Source organism: Balaenoptera ricei, chromosome 17 (assembly GCF_028023285.1).
Source record: "Balaenoptera ricei isolate mBalRic1 chromosome 17, mBalRic1.hap2, whole genome shotgun sequence".
Taxonomy (NCBI): Eukaryota; Metazoa; Chordata; class Mammalia; order Artiodactyla; family Balaenopteridae; genus Balaenoptera; species Balaenoptera ricei.
The window spans coordinates 70,313,870-70,333,054 of NC_082655.1; the positions used below are offsets into that span (position 1 = coordinate 70,313,870).

The 19,185-nt window shown below is 38.6% G+C and overlaps 2 protein-coding genes across 9 annotated transcripts in view; one reads left to right on the top strand and one right to left on the bottom strand.

Annotated features, from left to right (window-relative positions):
- Nucleotides 1-19,185, bottom strand: part of SGK3 (serum/glucocorticoid regulated kinase family member 3) — a 151,952-nt gene that overhangs the window by 101,993 nt on the left and 30,774 nt on the right. For 4 of the 8 annotated variants that reach the window (XM_059901455.1, XM_059901450.1, XM_059901451.1 and 1 more), the window contains exon 1: nt 10,228-10,601. The exons of 2 other annotated variants lie outside the window; for them this stretch is intronic. The gene's annotated coding sequence lies outside the window, so the exon portion shown is untranslated. Of the gene's footprint in view, nt 1-10,227; nt 10,604-19,185 lie in introns of those variants that run through there. 2 more of the 8 variants (XM_059901453.1, XM_059901454.1) reach the window with 2 other exon arrangements.
- Nucleotides 8,915-15,363, top strand: LOC132351749 (collagen alpha-1(I) chain-like). The gene is made up of 3 exons (XM_059901728.1): nt 8,915-9,112; nt 9,904-10,816; nt 15,339-15,363. The coding sequence occupies exons 1-2, from the start codon at nt 8,915-8,917 to the stop codon at nt 10,600-10,602; spliced, it is 897 nt and encodes a 298-aa protein (XP_059757711.1). The 3' UTR covers nt 10,603-10,816; nt 15,339-15,363.

The window sequence follows — 19,185 nt, forward strand, 5'->3', positions numbered from 1 at the left end:
TAACTTTACACTAATTATACTGGTATTATCTAACAGTTTTATTAGGAAAAACTGAATATCCAGTTGGTAGAATACTGCAGACAATTTCAGTTAAATAGTTCTTCGAATAAGCCAACAATAACTCAAGGTTTGGCCATATTTGCAGTATCAGAATTTCCTAAGGGAAGGCTTCATAATGAATTTAGTCACAGCACTTGAGAGCTCTGATGAAGCGGAAAAAAGCCAGGTCAAGATGCCTGCAAAATACTACTAACCTTTGAGACTAGACTACACGTGCATTCTTAAAAAACAAACAAATGAACAAAACTTTACTAAAGACATATGGAAAAGGGACAACAGAAATACATAGATCTAAGTTCTTTAAAGTAAAGGAACCCACAGACATAATTTTTAAAACTATTTTTACAGTGGTTTATATATTCACCTGGTTAAAAAAACAAAGAAAATATAAAAGAGACTCAGTGAAAAGTCTGTTCCCACTCCTGTCCCCACCCACCCAGTTCTCATTACCCAATCCCCAAAATAGACAGAAACACTGTTAATCTCTTAGGTATCCTTATTTATGCTTGGACAAAGCGAAAATATATTTTTTCTTATTCTTCTACACAGAAGTAGCAACTTATATGTATCATTCTGCATCTCAAAGGCAAAATTTTATCCTAAAATGTTCCAATGAAAGTGTGAAAATGAATAAAGGAAACCTCATTTAAAATAGAAGCAAAAATAAACAAATGGGACTACATCAAACTAAAAAGCTTTTGCACAGGGCAGGAAACTATCAACAAAATGAAAAGGCTGCCTACTGAATAGGAGGAAATATTTGCAAACGATATATCTGATAAGGGGTTAATATCCAAAATATACAAAGAACTCATACAGCTCAACATCAAAAAACAAACAACCCAATTAAAAAATGGGCAGAGGACCCAAACAGACACTTTTATAAAGATGACATACACACAGCCAAGAGGCATGTGAAAAGATACTCAACATCACTAATCATCAGTGAAATGCAAATCAAAACCGCAATGAGATACTACCTTACCGCTATTAAAATGGCTATCATCAAAAAGACAAATAGGGACTTCCCTGGTGGCGCAGTGGTTAAGAATCTGCCTGCCAATGCAGGGGACATGGGTTCAAGCCCTGGTCTGGGAAGATCCCACATGCCGCAGAGCAACTAAGCCCGCGCGCCACAACTACTGAGCCTGCGCTCTAGAGCCCACAAGCCACAACTACTGAGCCCGCACGCCACAACTACTGAAGCCCACACGCCTAGAGCCTGTGCTCCGCAACAAGAGAAGCCACCGCAATGAGAAGCCCGCACACCACAATGAAGAGTAGTCCCCACTCACCACAACTAGAGAAAGCCCGCATGCAGCAACGCAGCCAAAAATAAATAAAATTTAAAAAAAAAAGAAAGAAATGATGTTAATGTTAGTAGGAATTTGAAATAAAGGAAATCTATGGCAGAGACAAAAATCAAGGGGGAAAAGGGGCATAGTCTTATAAATCTCTTAAAAACTCTTCTCTGCTAAAATATTGGAGAATCTTAACTTCCATTAAATAAAAAAAAATCATTTCCTACAGACAAAAAAATAAATTAAACCAAATATTCATGAGAAGACAGAGTGGGGGTAAAAGGAGATGAATTAGAAAAAAGAAAGGTACTGATGTCAAAATGGGCTAAAAAAATGTAAACTATGCACAACTATGTACACTTAGAACTACAAAACCAAGAACCATTTTTTAAAAATTATAGTATAATCTTAACTTCTGAGTGTTTACTAACAGTGGTCCAGGTTCAAATAAGGAAATAATACAGTGCTTTCATGTTTAAGCCATCATCAATTTTAGTACCATGTTGTTTGGAAGCAGAATAAAAATGTCTTTTCAAAACCTTTTTCATTCATGTTTATGAAAAAATAGGCCTTTACTCTCAGGGTAACCTAAGTATCTATTGCCTTGGTACTGAGCTCCTCATAATGTTTGCCCCAAGCACCTTTACAGGTGAGCTGAAGTTGGTATGAACTCAGCTACCTGGGCTTGATCCCCAACATGTACCTCTTGAGAGAGTCCCCAAGGACACCCCAATACTCCTGCAGCCAGCATTGTTTCTTCTCTAATTCCCAAGGATGGAAGTCTGATCTACATGTGCTTCTCACCAATGCATTTCTCTGCTGATGAAAGTCTGGAAGAAAAGGGTTTGGAACCTTGATACACCATTTCTCAAAGACTGCTAACCTCTGGTCTAAGATAACCTTCTTAGTCTTAAACTTACTTAAAAACAAAGAGATTGTTTTTAAACCAGAGATCTAGAACTTCAGATGTATTTTCTGAAGGAATCAGTGATTTTATCTAGAAGTGAGCTTTCAAGACCAAAACACACTCTACTCAATCTAACATCTTCAATGGGGGGAAAAAATAGCATAAAACAATGCTACTGCAGTGACATGAACCAAAAAATATATACATAAACGGTTTTAAATTTTATCATACATGCCAATGCTTAAGGAAAAACAGCTTATTTAGAGGCGAGGAGGTGGGTGGAGACTTCTGTGGAAATTTTGAAAGGAATTACTGGGTATTCTCAACCACTAGTTCTTTATAATATCTACCTTTCAAACTCCAAAACTAAAAGCTTTCCTTTTCCTTATTAAAGGCTTGTTCTTAACTGTATCACCATGATTAGTATCTTTTTTGCTCAAGACCAAAATGAAGAGAGTGTGATGGAGAAAGGACAGAGAGAAATTTTCTTAAAGCAAAAGCTGGAAGAAGAGGAAAAAAAACAAGGTTAAAAGGGGGACTAAGCTCTCAGAAAGTGGAGGAAAGCCACAAAAGGATATAGGAGAAAAGTGTGGGCGACAGCCTGTGCACATGTGCTGTGGGAGAAGAAAAAGGGCGTGGAGAGATTAGCCCAGACAGATGCTGTCTGGAAAAACTGGTGGGGTTAGTAACTTGTGAGTTGTATGCAAGAAATAATACTAAATCAAGTGTTACTAACTCTGAGATAGCCTATAAGAGGATCACAAGAAACTTCAAGGTCACCTATTCCTACCATTGGAGGGAGCTTTCTTAAACCAATTACTCCAAACTATGTACTTATCATTAGGAGACTATTTCAAAACATCTGAAGGTCAACTGTTCTAATTTTTAACTGAATTCAACACTTTTTCCTTCGTTCAGGTCCATTATTTCTGCTTTTCCTTTAGTGATCATAATCTATGATATATGAATATTCTATCATTTCTCTTCTTAAATATCTTATATTTTAGATATACTTAAAATAGAATATTTACTGACCTCCATCAAAAGGATATATGCTTTTTGCTGATTTGAATGGATTTGTCCATCCACACACCCTCACCTCATCCCCTTTATGAGCAGTAGTACAAATTTCCAGTAGTGCTATCCAGATTTGGGGAATGGCAGGTGGCCAGGAAATATAGTAAAATAACTGGTTCAAAAGTGCCTGGAATCTATGATGTTGGTTGACTAAATAAACATGATTCTCTAACCAACAAAGCAAGCCCACATAAGAGAAAAATTTTAATGTCATTGGAAATATGGATATGCACACACAAATGAAAGTTTAGAAGGATATACTCTAAAATGCTAATAGTGATTATTGAGTGGTAGGTTTACTGATGATTCTTATTTTCTCTTTTCTTCTTTTAATTTTTCTTAAAAATATTACTTTGGTGATTTAAATATTTTTTAAAAGATACAAAAGAACATATAGATAATAGAAATACAAAATGGATAAATTATTAACTACAAAGTGGAATACTATGCAGCTGTCAAAACCAATGATGTAGCACTACAGATGTCCATGATAAAGTGTTAAATAAGAGATATAAGGACAAATTGTGTAGAATGAGTCCCATTTTTTAAAACGTCATGTATATTTGCAGATACACAAATTTATATAAGATAAGCATGGAGCAAAGTCCAGGATATAAAAGCCCAGCTGTGGTTACCTCCATAGGTAAGATTACAGTGGAGAGGATTTATTTTTTAGTTCATACACTTCTCAATTGCTTGAATTTAAGGCATACCTTTTTAATTAAAAATAATATTTAGAAAACATAAGAGATAAAAGTAAAATTAAAATGAGAAAAAAGATGACGTATCGTGTTTTCTTAGGAAACTAAGAATATGATTCCTATATTTCCTTTTAGCTGGTCATATATATAATATATATGTGCCTTAGATTATATAGTCTGTATCTTGGTCCTATATATATATATTTGTTTGTATGTGTGGATGCTGAGTTAGAAAACAGATTAAGTTAACTTTGATCTATTTTTATTTTATTTTATTTTACTTTTTTTAACACCTTTATTGGAGTATAACTGCTTTACAATGGTGTGTTAGTTTCTGCTTTATAACAAAGTGAATCAGTTATACATATACATATATCCCCATATCTCTTCCCTCTTGTGTCTCCCTCCCTCCCACCCTCCCTATCCCACCCCTCTAGGTGGTCACAAAGCACCAAGCTGATCTCCCTGTGCTATGCGGCTGCTTTCCACTAGCTATCTATTTTACCTTTGGTAGTGTATATACGTCCATGCCACTCTCTCACTTTGTCCTATCTTACCCTTCCCCCTCCCCATATCCTCAAGTCCATTCTCTGGTAGGTCTGCGTCTTTATTCCCATCTTGCCCCTAGGTTCTTCATGACCATTTTTTGTTGTTGTTTTTTAGATTCCATATATATGTGTTAGCATACGGCATTTGTTTTTCTCTTTCTGACTTACTTCACTCTGTATGACAGACTCTAGGTCCATCCATCTCACTACAAATAACTCAATTTCATTTCTTTTTATGGCTGACTAATATTCCATTGTATATATGTACCACATCTTCTTTATCCATTCATCTGTCGATGGACACTTAGGTTGCTTCCATGTCCTCGCTATTGTAAATAGAGCTGCAATGAACATTGTGGTACATGACTCATTATGAATTATGGTTTTCTCAGGGTATATGCCCAGTAGTGGGATTGCTGGGCCATATGGTAGTTCTATTTTTAGTTTTTTAAGGAACCTCCGTACTGTTCTCCATAGTGGCTGTATCAATTTACATTCCTACCAACAGTGCAAGAGGGTTCCCTTTTCTCCACACCCTCTCCAGCATTTAGTGTTTGTAGATTTTTTGATGATGGCCATTCTGACCAGTGTGAGATGATATCTCATTGTAGTTTTGATTTGCATTTCTCTAATGATTAATGATGTTGAGCATTCTTTCATGTGTTTGTTGGCAATCTGTATATCTTCTTTGGAGAAATGTCTATTTAGGTCTTCTGCCCATTTTTGGATTGGGTTATTTGTTTTTTTGATATTGAGCTGCATGAGCTGCTTGTAAATTTTGGAGATTAGTCCTTTGTCAGTTGCTTCATTTGCATATATTTTCTCCCATTCTGAGGGTTGTCTTTTCATCTTGTTTATGGTTTCCTTTGCTGTGCAAAAGCTTTTAAGTTTCATTAGGTCCCATTTGTTTATTTTTGTTTTTATTTCCATTTCTCTAGGAGATGGGTCAAAAAGGATCTTGCTGTGATTTATGTCTTAGAGTGTTCTGCCTATGTTTTCCTCTAAGAGTTTGATAGTGTCTGGCCTTACTATTTTTATTTTAAAAACAGGGCGGTAAATAACTAGAGTAATAAAGTTCCTTCTCATTTTTCAGCTCAAGCAAGCAATCAATCAGTTCCTTAGTGAAGCCCCACTGTACTTGAGGACTTTTCATCCAGCAGTCTGTAGATTGGCTAGTCCACCAGTGAGCCTAATTTTGTATATGAATATACTATATATGAAGTTCATTTTACCTACAGGAAAAAAAAGTTTGGTATAGACTGGCATAGCAAATACATCAGGACTCTGAATGGAAGAAATGAACCCAAACCACATTCATTACTAGATACTTTGTAAACATAATGTCATTTATTTAAAATCACAAAACAGTGAAAAGAATGACATCATTATCTCAACATTATAGGCATTCTCCAAAAAGAGCAAGCCTTTAAAAAGGTACAAAATCCAAGCCTTTACTCAACCGAAAGCCTATCAAATCATCCCTCCTCTCAAGTTAAAAGCCACTAAACCAACTCTTTACATTTTAATTATCTGCAAACAAACTCATTTTGCAGCCTGAAGAAACAGCTGCCTATAATGACATTTCTACACATGGTGGTACCAAGGAACCCTGCCCGCCAATATCATATACCAAGAGATGTTTCTATGATCCCATATAGGTGACCCCATATATGTCTTCCCTATATTCACGGCCTGGTGGAAGGAGGCAGAGCAGCCCTCTGCATGAATCCTCCACCATGAGATCGCACTAACATCTCTTACTTCACCCACACATCTCCCATTTTCCATCTTACATAGTATCAATCTCTTACCCTACAACAATTCCCCTTACATAATAACCCTTCTTTCACTCACCCCCAGCGCCCACCCAAGGAAAACAGATTTTGGTGTTGAATAATATCAACAGAAGAAATAGTGGCTACAACGAGAAGAACTAAGGCAGGTCTTCAGGACCCATAGGAAACAGGAAAGGCCCTGAGAAATTGGACAAGGGTAAGAATATTGTACACTGCCCTAATTCCCTTTGAAAACTCCCTGGCTCAGCTTCAGAAAGGCAATAACATTTGACCGGTTGATGCTCTGAGTTAGCCCCCGATATCGGATTTCCATGTTGTCTTCTTCAGCAATGACAATTAACTCAAAGTTAGTATGGAGTTAAAATTACTTTGACATGAACTACAAGATGTAGAATCGGCACCACCTTTCTCCATGAAATGTTTTAAAAAGTGAAATGAGAACAAAGATTCCACTATAAGGAATGCAATAGGTAAAGGAAAACAGAGACACTGCGTCCCTTAAAATAATGTGGGAGCTGTTTCTGTCAGGAATAATGTGTTACATAATTTGAGTTTCATGAATCAGCAGTTTAGTCAGTAATTTACATGAATTTTTTTAAAAGAGAAAAAAAAAAACCAACCCTGAGGATTGGAAAAGGTAAAGTGGTTTCTGAAACAAGGCAGGTTTCAAAAGTATTTTATTCCACCCCCACGCAGAAGGCTGACAGGCAGATGACTCGGTCTGGCTTCATTACGGGTTTCCTACCATCTAGTATCCCTCATGGGAAGGGCCACTCCATCTCTCGTTTTTCTCGATAGCCCTTCCCAATTCCTCCCACTAGGTAATGGCCATATTGACCTCTCTCACTGAAGGTAATCCATCTGGAGGTAACATACTTTAGGATACAGAGAGTTATATTTGAAGGATAAAAAGTTGAGGGATTTTTTGTTGTTGTTGTTTTTTAAAAGACCCTTTATATTAAAGTAATTGCAATACTTCAAAAAACACAGTAGTGATGTCATACACTTAAAAAAAAATTACAATACCTATGGTCACTGTATGTGAACTTGATCATAAATCTAGGTAGCTGAATCATTTCACTTACATTGAAAACCTACAGTGATTTGTAGTCCTTAAAAATGACCTTAAATGAGCAGGGAGAGACAAGAAAGCTGTCAACACAAACACGAAATCTATGTGCCCAATCTAAACTCTCTCCAATTCAGAGGAAAAAAGTAGGATGCTTGAGAAAGGGAAAAAAATAACAAACCTATTTGTTTTTTCAAAAACCAGAGATGAGGGACTTCCCTTGTGGTCCAGCGGTTAAGACTCCACGCTCCCAAAGCAGGGGGCCCAGGTTCGATCCCTGGTCAGGGAACTAGATCCCGCATGCTGCAACTAGAAGATCCTGCATGCTGCAAGGAAGATCCTGCGTACTGCAACTAAGGCCCCACGCAGCCAAATAAATTAATTAAAAAAAAAAAAAAACAGAGATGCTAAGTCCCAAGAAATGAGTCCAAAGGGCATTCCATCTCATCCCTTTTGTAGAAAATATGTTGTAGCAGATACTGTTTGAAATAACAGAGAAACATTGGACTAGGCCTGGCAATCTCTTAGGCACAAATCAACTATGGGGTTTGAGAGGCATAATGTTTTGAAATAGCAAGAAATCTGAAGTCATTGGGAATCATTTATTCCACAAATGTTTATTATCAGGCTGGCATGTGCCAGACACTGTCCACACACCTGCTCTCCATTCAAGCTCTGCCTCTTACCAGCTGTGCCATCCTGGCTAAAGCATTTTAATATTTCTATGCCTCAGTTTCTTCATCTATAAAAACAGGAATAAAAAATGGCTACCAACCTCACAAGGACCCTCTGAAGAGCAAATAAGTATACCTGGAAGGACTCTGTAAACCATGAAAGTGTTAGTTGTCATTTGGCTGGATTGAATTCGTGAATGTCTGTGTGCCATAAATTATATCAGAGGAAAGTGAGCCTTCCTGCTTCCAGGAGACACTTCATAATCTTATTAAATAAGGCTTAGAGTGTCATTTAATCATCTCCCTGGAAATTTAAATATATGAAACAGAGAGAGAAAGCTAGTCTGATGTGCAGATTTTGACATTAGATTCATAATCACCATAATGACAAGAACCGTGTTTGTTTTATTCACCATTTTGGGTCTCAATCTGGCCATCAGGCCAAGGCACTCATTTGAAGAGGACACTTAATCCTGGAAAATATTCTCTCTACAGATCTGCAAATCACAAAATGGTTACCTAGAAGGTTGATCCATCAACTCAATGTTACCTGCAGCAAATGGCAGTAAAACTACAAAGCATTATTTGTTACATTGAAGTGTTCAAACAAAAATGTTCTATTTTATGGTACATTTCAAGTTCAATCTGACCCTCAAATATAAGCTACAGTCAAATCAATTGTCAAACATATCGGGAAGGAAACAAAATTAGCCTCAGTGCAGTGGCACTTGAAGAAAGGGGGAAGTTCTGGTCTCTCCAGAGTTAGCTAAGGATGGGCACTATGGCAGATGAGAAAGACCATGTTATGGAAGATGCTAGGGATGTGGCCAGAGATCTGCAAGGAAGAGGTCTCACTCCCGTGGCTCCAGACTCCCTTCCCCCAGGGAGTGGAGGGGTGGTGGCTTGCTTACAGGCCTGGAAGCAGAGAGGGCCAGAAGGCACACCCAGTCCTAAAACATGCCTGAAACTTCCTCTAATGGTTCTAGCTCTCACAATGACATTCAGGGAACTGAAGTATGCATAGCCTCTTCATTGTTAGAACTGCTATAATTTAACATTTTGAGTTAATAATTTGAGTTAATATTTATAAAGCACTTAGAAAGAGCCTAACACATGTAAGAGCTATCTAAGTGTTTGATAAATAAATAAAGCACTTCCCAGATTGGCCAGGTGAATTATCAACCTAGTGACAAAGTAGAGAATCAAAATACACAACGGTCTACTATTTTTTTTACCTTGATAAAGCTTTAGAAACTGTCGTGTTCTGTATTTATTCCTGCACCTCGAATGTACCCTACAGAGTCTTGTGCAGAACTGAAATTCTAATCATGGTTCAGAGATCACCGCAAAATTAAATAATGAAAAAGTTTAAGTCTCAAGAGATGAATTCTCTTTTCTATCTTTCCAAGTAACCACCACTGAAAAGGACAGAATCTAAAAATCTCAAAGCATTTCTAGATGGCACATACCAATGCTAATGTGGGAATCAATAGAGCCAGATGCACTTTCAAAGGCATAGAAGGGGATCAAATCACAGAGAACATAAAGGGCAGCCACGCACGGGAAGTCGCAGACTACAGGTCCGCTGACAACAGGTTAATTATTTCCATGTCCTCCGCTCCCGAGGCCTCCTCCATCCCGGATGCTCACAGATGACCCGCATCCACTCCTGACCTCAGGTTGTGGCGTGGGTGGGATCTCCCACCCCCCGGTTCCCGGCTCCTCTACGCTCCGAAGCCGCTCACGGGTTAACAACATCCGCCCCCCAAGACACCACTCGGGCGTTTAGGAATCAGAAGGCAGAATCTGAGTTCACCTCGAGGAAACAAAGACCACAAACTCTCAGAGCCGAAGGCTGGGCCGGGGGTATGGCTCTTCCCCTCCGACCAACTCGGAGGTTCCCGGGCTGAGGGAGGGGGCGCTGCCAGAGGACCCGGGAAAGTCACGTTCGCTCCGGGAAGAGGCAACAGGCGAGGCCCGGGCACCCCTCGCTCCGCCCCGTCTCACCTGCCAGAGGGGCCCGACTGCGGCCCGGACGCGCGCGGACCCTGCCGCCCGCCCACCCGCCTCGGGTCCCGGCGGCTCCGCACCTACCCGGCTCCGCGGTGCTGCCTCCCCGCGCGGCGGGCGCGGAGCCGAGCGCACTCGCGCTTCCTCCTTCCCGGCAGGGCCGCCGGGCGCTGGCGCTTCCTCCCTGACGCGTCACGGCGGCCGGCTCCTCCCGCAGGGTGCGCGGGGTCGCCGGGGAGAGCTGGGCGGCCGGCCGTGCTCCGGGTTAGGCGCCCGCTCCCGGCTGCGGGGCGGCTGGCGCCGGGAAGGAGCCGCAGGCTGAGCGGTGCCCCCGCCGCGGAGACCCGCTGTCCTCGCGCTTCCCCGGGAACCCGCGCGAGAGCCCCGGCGCAGCGCGAGGTCCGGCCCCCGCCTCGCCGTGGGCGCAAAGTTCAGAGGACTCCGCGGGATCCCGCCTAGAGGCTCAGACTCTTCGTTTGTGTCCTGCTGCTCAGCTTATAGTGACCAATTCCCCGGGGGCCCAAGAGCGGCGTGGGCCCTAGCGCCCGGGCTCGGCGGGGGAACTTGACCCTGGCGCGCAGGGAGCAGGACCGCCGGACGCCCGGAGGGACAAGAGCCACCCGGGAGTGGCCTGGTGGGCATGTGATGGGGTGTAAACTGGACACTCAGAGAGGTGAATAAGTATCCAGATAATTCAGGGGAACAACTGTGGTTCATTTAGCATTCTCTGAACGGTTCTACTTTTTCATCAGCAGAGTTTTGGCCTTTGTAAGACAGGAGAGCGCTTTCACAGATTGGCAGATCCTTTGTACAGAGAAACTTCCTTTCCACACCTCTTTTTGGATCCTCTGGTGTGTGTGTGTGTCTGTCTGTTTGTGTGTCTCTGTGTGTGTGTGTGTGTGTATTGGCATTCCCATTAATGTCCAAGTCAGCTGAGGGCACACTGTACAGCTTCTTATTACTCTGGCTATTCTTTAAATATAGAAGTTGCATTTTAGAGCCATATTTATCTTTTTTTTCCAGATAGGGTGAAGAGAGGTACAGAATGTGTGCGTGATTAAATGGGTGTGGAGTGAAGTGGTCAAGATTTTGTAGTAGAGTGTTTTTTGGTTTTGCCCCACAACCAGTTAGGTTTTGTCAGATGTCACTTGAAGATAGACTCAAACAACTATTTAAAGAATCCCACGTGCATATCGTATTTCAGATTTTGAGTCAATGACCTATACTTTAGCTCATATGATTCTAGAGAACTTGCCACAAATCTATGAACAAACGAACTAATAAAGGTAATTAGAAGAACTGATTTATGTGTGGCTTCCCTAAATTCAGGGGACATTTCCTTATATTTAAAATATTCAAAAATTTAGTCTCACAGAAAAGGTAAGAATATTCATTTCTGATGTCAATTAACATTGTATGGTCTTCTCCTTAAAGAAAATGGTTTTTGAATCAAATACTTTTATACTTCAAAACATGATAAACCTACAAAACTTTCTAAACAGTGATACTCAGTGGCATACAGAAATGGATATAAAATACAGTGGATTCTAAAATCCAGTAGATACTAATCAACACATTGCCAGTGGTCCTTTATATGTTTTTACCGTGATCCATACAAAGCAATCGGCACAATAAAGCACAGAGAAGCTAGAGAAGTTCCTCTCTTTTAACAAAATCAATAAGTGATCAGTGATATCTCTTAATTAAAGCCATAGTCACAGCGCTGAAAAATTTCTCAGACAAAAGGAACTTTTGTGACAATGAACTCCAAGTGGAATCATATCATTCTCACTTCAGAGACAAATACCTGGCTATCACCACTTCTCAACTTTTTTCTTTTGTTTGAAAAACAAACATCTGGGAACCATTATATTTCCAAGATAAATTTGTCCTCCTGCCGTGAAGAATACACAGAGACACACAAACACACACACACACACACTCCAACTCCCACATATGCTTCAAGACAGAAAAGTTGGCAGGTGACGTTCAACTGATAAAACGTTGGGTATTTTGCCTTTATAATCTGAGAGCTGCAATTTAATAGCTTGATTTCTCAGAACACTAGAGGTCATAAATATATTCACAAACTATTGAAGGGTTTTTTCACTTAAAATTAAAGGACACACTTTAAGGCTGATCATTTTGATTAATCATATTCACCTATAGATATAGATCATATCTCCTTTTTCCTTTATGTTTCCAATTTCTTTTTACACTGTAAAGGTTGTTGAATGTTCAGCAATATCTAGTTGATGTTTATGCCTTTATAAAAGGTTTCATGTAAATTCATGTAAGTACATTTTTTAAATAGAGAAAGTTTTTCGTTAGACTCTGGATTCCAATATTTTGTTTGAAAATATGATTCAGTTCATGCAGATTGGGCAAATATTGTGTTCATCTGTTATATCTATAATGTAGACATTATGAGCACAAGCTTTGGAATCAGACAGACCCAAATTTAAGTTGTGGCTCTGCCACTTTCTACTTCCGACAAATTATTTCACCTCTGCGAGCAAAGGTTTTGTCAGGAACGTAAGGATGATAACAGTATTTTTTTCTCCTCATTAAAACAGATAGTAATAGTGCTTATCTCATGAAATTGCTATGAGGATCAAATGAACCTAGTAGAATGGCTGGAACATATTATCAGTTGATTGCTATTGTCATCATCGTTATTCTTAGCTCTAACACAGATATAAAAATGCCAGTATTTCATATTTCATTTGCACTACTATAAAGAATGGTCAGTTTTTAGAGTTTTGGGATTTTTGTAGAAATCCTAAAAGTAACAGGAAAAAATCATAAAAGAAATACTAAGATATAGTTATGTTCAGAAGTTTAGATAACTGGACTGTCAATACTGTAAACTATTGACCCAAATATTAAAAAAAAAACCCAAAACAAAAACAAAAAACTAACCAGGTTATACAGTATTTCTTTTTAAATAATATGTTACGATGAGATGAGTGCCTGTTTTTTTTCTTTTTTAAAGTGAGTTCTGGTTTAGGATCATTTTTTTAAAATTTATTTATTTTTGGCTGCATTGGGTCTTTGTTGCTGCACACGGGCTTTCTCCAGTTGCGGCGAGCGGGGGCTACTCTTCGTTGCATTGCACGGGCTTCTCATTGCGGTGGCTTCTCTTGTTGCAGAGCACAGGCTCTAGGTGCGCAGGCTTTGGTAGTTGTGGCACGTGGGCTCAGTATTTGTGGCTTGTGGGCTCTAGAGTGCAGGCTCAATAGTTGTGGCACACGGGCTTAGTTGCTCCACGACATGTGGGATCTTCCTGGACCAGGGATCGAACCCGTGTCCTCTGCATTGGCAGGAGGATTCTTAACCACTGTGCCACCAGGGAAGTCCCAAGTGCCTGGTTTTCATCCTCTTTTCAAAAGGAACACATTTTCTCTGATATGGTGCCTGATATGGAACCATCATGATTTTTTATATCATAGTAAAGTTCTCTGTTATTTGTAATTGTTTTATTGTAACTTTGGAAGAGTTGAGGAGCATAACAGTACAAGATTATCACTTCCCTTAGGGAAAAAAATTTGATAAAATAGGTAGTCACAGGACCTGAATGACTCTATTCATAAGTTGGCTGGAAATAGAAGTGAGGGCCAGTATTCACTAGAATATTTGTTTTATAGCAGAAAAATCACTAAGACTAGAGAAGTAAGGGTAATGCTACCAACTACATGATTACAAAAGGAAAGGTGTTTTTGATTCATGTTATTTGCATAGTTTTTTTTTTATTTGCATAGTTTTTATAGCACCTTTTCTTTCATTCTACTACAGACTCACCTACTTAAGTGGGTCAGACATCATGAGTTGTTGCTATAGTTTCCAGCTATGTTTATCCATTGATATACCAACTGTAATATTCCACAACTTCAGAAAAGAGAAAGCCATTTTTATTGGGAAAGTAGTTTAAGGCATAGTCCTAGCCACAAATTGGCTCAGAAAATAATTAACAAGAAAAGCCTGCTGTAAAAATAGGTGAGAATATGAGAGTTAAAGTGACCAATTTATTGAATTTTCTGAGCAAAGCAATTTAATAAAGCAACGCAAAGTATAGTTAGAATAACTCGGATCCTCACGGGAACTGAAACAGACCGGTTTCTACTGCCTTAGCACAAAGCAGAATTACCCTGTTTCCTTGATCTGGAAAACGGTTCAGAGAACGCTCATTTTGTGTGTTGCCTGTGGGAGTGGCTCAAAGTTCAACATCTTTCTTGGGCCAAGTTAGCCATGTTCAAACTCAAAACTGAAATGCCTGAAGTTCAGGTGTGTTTTGTAATAAAGAGAAAACTCTATTTTAAAGCAAGACTCTATTAGGGTCAAATATAAGGCTTTTCAGATCACAGAACTTTCTTACTTTCTATATTAGACTCATGAGAAAAAACAAGGGGAAGTGTTAGGAGATCAAACCGCCTAAACTGCTAGCATCAGCTTTTTGATTAAAAAGCTGCTAGAAATTGCTTTAAATCTTGCTAAGAACATTCCATTACTGAAGTAAAACTATTATCCTTCCCTATTAAGGAAATCTCAATATCTTCCGATCTAGTTATTAGGAGCATCAAGAACAAAATGAAAATTGCCCCTTTTTTCTTTCTCATTTTCCCTCTTTGTTTTTTTCTGCCTCTTGTTTGGACAGTCTGTTATGTACATAAACTGTGTCTGTTGTGAGTTGACAGCAGCTTATTTATATAAGTCCTGTCAGCAGTTACTCTGTCCCTCAGAGAATCATATTAGGCCTTTGAGCTCAAACCTACTGGGTAGACTTTGAAGATAATAATTATTTTAGTTAATTATCAGTATAGAATAATAGCTTTTCTTATACACCATTCATTTGGTGACTCAGTTATTTACTGTCAATTATGTGCAATTAATGACTGAACCCGTCTCAGAGGGCAAAGTCTTAATAGCCTTTGGCTTAAAGAGGTGCATTGCTGTTATTTCCTCATCTAGTTCCCTAAGGTATCGTGTCTGGCTCAAACAGATATGTCAAAGGCTTAAATGGAACTTAAGGGCCTATAACTCTTCATATACCAGAACACCCTTAAATTCCCTAGGTTTTCTAGAATAAACAGCTTCAGTTCTTTTAACTTTTCTACACCTTTTTTTCTTTCTCTCTTTTTTTAATGTTTTACATCTCTCGTACAACTTCTTTCCAAATTCTCCACATTCTTTTTTAGATGAGATGCCCATTATGAGACATGGAATCTTCTTTGAAATGATTGGGTAAGTCCTTAGTATAGTGAGAGCATTCTCTCAGCTCTTCAATTCACACTCCTATAATGCAACTTAGAATTATTCTTACATTTAAAATTATATTTCATCATTAGACTTTAAAATTGGAACTCTAAATGCTTGTTTAGCATACTTACACTTCTCAAATTATATTTAAGAGGTTATTTTGATTATCCTATTGAACTCCTCTGCACCTGTTTTACCAAAACTATTTTTCCTGGATGATTTTTAATTTCATCACATTTGTTAAGACAAAAGACATCCAAAGTGGAGGGTACAAATCCTAGGAGTACTCAAGACAATTTACTACAGTTGAGAAAGAAGATATCCCAGTGTTTAACAGATCTTCCTCAACTTACGATGGGGTTACATCCCCAATAAATCTATGATAAGTTGAAAGTATTCTAAAATGCATTTAATACACCCTACCTACTAGACATCATAGCTTAGCCAAGCCTAGCTTAAACCTATTCAGAATCCTTACATTAGCCTACCGTTGGGTAAAATCCTCTAACACAAAGTCTACTTTATAATAAAGTGTTGGATATCTCATGTAATTCATTGAATACTGTACCAAAAGTGAAAAATGGAATAGTTGTCTGGGTCCAGAATGGTTGGAAGTATATGGGTTGTTTACCCTCCTGATTGCCTGGCTGACCAGGAGCTGCCGCTATCCAGCATCACGAGAGAGGATCATAACAGCATATCCCTAGCCCAGGAAAAGATAAAAAGTCAAAATTTGGAGTTCGGTTTCTACTGAATTCATATTGCTTTCACACCATCGTGAAGCTGAAAAATCGTAAGGTGAACCATTGTAAGTCACGGACCATCTGTATTTGTTTTACCTAAAAAGGAAGAAATTAAGCTTTATTATTCAACATACGCACTGCCACTGGCACGCTCATACAGTCCTTTGTCAGTCATCCGTATGCGCTGCGAGGTGTCTTGAGAAGGGTGCACTTCCACTTGAAGGGAAACCTTCATTCATCCATCATCAGTGTGATGCAGTTTCGTGTGGTATAGGAAGTCATTGATGTGATTAATTTTGTAAAAACAAATCCTTTCAATAGAATCTATATAATATTTTGTATTGAGATGGGGAGTAATTGTGGCAACTCTATCTTCCATCAAAGTATTCAAGATGCTTGGGCTTAAAAGCACAGCTCCTGGATACACACAGCCTGGTTCTGACCATAGTCTGCCATCACCAGCCACGTAACTCTGGGTAAGTTACTTCACATCTCTGGGGTTCAATTTCTTCATCTGTAAAGTGGATATCATCATAGTATCTACTGCACAGGGTTGTACTGAGGGTGAAGTGAGTTTACATATATATATATAAATCTACCTCCAAAATAAGCTTTACATAAGCACTAGTTATTATTACTTACAAGAGCAGTTAAATATCAAGATGAATGATGCATTTTTCCTCTGACAAAAATACAAGGGATCCGAATTTCCCTACGTTTTCTGTGAGTAGTACTTTCCTTTCAAGGTAAAGTTTTAGCAATGAGTGAGAGAGTAACTTTATCCAGCCTCCCCTTTAAGTGTACGTGTGTTTTGACAGAAATACTCTGGGGAGAAGATTTTGAAAATGATATTTGGAAAAATGTAATTTTGTTGCAAAACACAGTGTGTGTGTCCTATTAAAACTAATATATGCACCGTTAAAAATTTTGGAAACAATTTTTTATTTGTTTAAATATTTTCCAAATAATGGATTTCAGTGAGTCTTAAATTCATCTGTTGAAAAGATAAAATTTTTTCAAATCACAGGCAGACCTCTGAGATATTGCAGGTCCACTTCCAGACCACTGCAATGAAGCAAATATTGCAATAAAGTGAGTCACAAATTTTTTGGTTTCCCAGTGCATATAAAAGTTATGTTTAGGGGCTTCCCTGGTGGTGCAGTGGTTGAGAATCTGCCTGCTAATGCAGGGGACACGGGTTCGAGCCCTGGTCTGGGAAGATCCCACATGCCGCGGAGCAACTAGGCGCGTGAGCCACAACTACTGAGCCTGCGCGTCTGGAGCCTGTGCTCCGCAACAAGAGAGGCCACGATAGCGAGAGGCCCGCGCACCGCGATGAAGAGTGGCCCCCACTTGCCGCAGCTAGAGGAAGCCCTCGCACAGAAACGAAGACCCAACACAGCCATAAATAAATAAATAAATAAATAAATAATTTAAAACGTGCTAATAATTTTAAAAAAAAGTTATGTTTACACTCTACTGTAGTATATTAAGTGTGCAATAGCATTATATCTAAAAAAAAAGTACATACCTTAATTTAAAAAAGACTTTATTTCTAAAAAATGCTAGCCATCATCTGAACTTTCAGTGAGCCGTAATCTTTTTGCAATAGGAACATCAAAGATCACTGATCACAGATCACCATAACAAGAACAAGTCTGAAATATTGCAAGAATTACCAAAATGTGACACAGAGCCACGAAGTGAGCAAATGCTATTGGAAAAATGGTGCCAGTAGACAGGCTCAACACAGGGTTGCCACAAACCTTCAAGCTGTAAAAAGTGCTGTATCTGCAAAGTGCAATAAAGTGAAGCACAGTAAAATGAGGTATGCCTGTAGTTTGCAAGAACTGCTGATTGATAGCAGGCAAAATGGAAATTTACTAGTCAAACTTCAATATAAACCTTTGTAGAACTGGTTGATGAGATCGAAAAAGAAAATGAATACTTTAATAGATACAGTCAACAACAATGCATTTCTTCCATTTAAATCTAAATATCTTCTTGAAATATCTTTTCCAGTTATGATAGCTATTAAAATGTAGTATTAGAATAATCTAATCTTAGGACCAGATCTGCAAATCACTATATCATGAAGAGTTAAGCCAAGAATTTTAAAAAGGAATAACACACCAAGTAACAAAACATCAAGTGAAAGCAAAAGGCTCTTATACTATTAATAAAATACCATTAAATTATTTAAATATATTGATTATTTCATATTTTTAAATTTGGGGTTTATATTGTACGATGTGTACAATCTATTGCTATAGGTCACAATTACATAATTTATACAGGGGAGTGCATGCAGAAACATTCTTAAGGATGGGGTGCATATTCAAAAAGCAAGTTGTTGGTTTACCTTTTGCCATTCCTACTCCTTGGTTTGGTGTCCTCTAAGAATTTAATGCCTTTTGTTCTCTTCCTTCTTCATTAAATAACTATTTGTTTAGTGCCTAGTGTGTGCCAGGTACTGTGCTAGGTTCAGGGAGGTAGAAATTAAAAATATAATCCCCACCCAGATCAGTAGTTTAAATCATTTATGAAACGTAAAAAAGGACCTATTCCCATGACTAAACTCCACACTATCACCTGCTTCTCAACTCCTTCCCACACCTCCAAACCTGGCCTTTACTTAGGTAATGATCCACTGTGGATGGGGACTTGAATTTGAAACTTGTCATTTGAACACCTACTTAGTTTTTATGTAGTTTAAGTAAACCATTTATGACTTATTTTCTCTTCTAGATATCTGCAAGGTGCTTTTAAGGCAATCTTATGTAAATATAAATATTACCAATTCAACAAACACTTCCTCTGCAAAGCTCTGTGTTAAGACAGAGGGAAGTTTCAAGGTACAAAGATGAACTGTACTTTCAAGGGGGATTTTATATCCTTGATATAACACATGAAAAATGAGAAAAACACCTTAATTTTTTCTTTATGCAACGTAGATTGCCTTCACTATTGACTGTATTCCTCAGTATACTGCATTTTTAAAATATAAATTTATTTATTTATTTTTGGCTGCGTTGGGTCTTCA

Excerpts from the sequence above, each read along its gene's own strand:
- LOC132351749 (XM_059901728.1), top strand. The coding sequence starts at position 8,915 with ATGGCAGATGAGAAAGACCATGTTATGGAAGATGCTAGGGATGTGGCC. Across the intron at positions 9,113-9,903 it reads GCCTGAAACTTCCTCTAATG|ACACCACTCGGGCGTTTAGG; the intron begins GTTCTAGCTCTC and ends CCGCCCCCCAAG.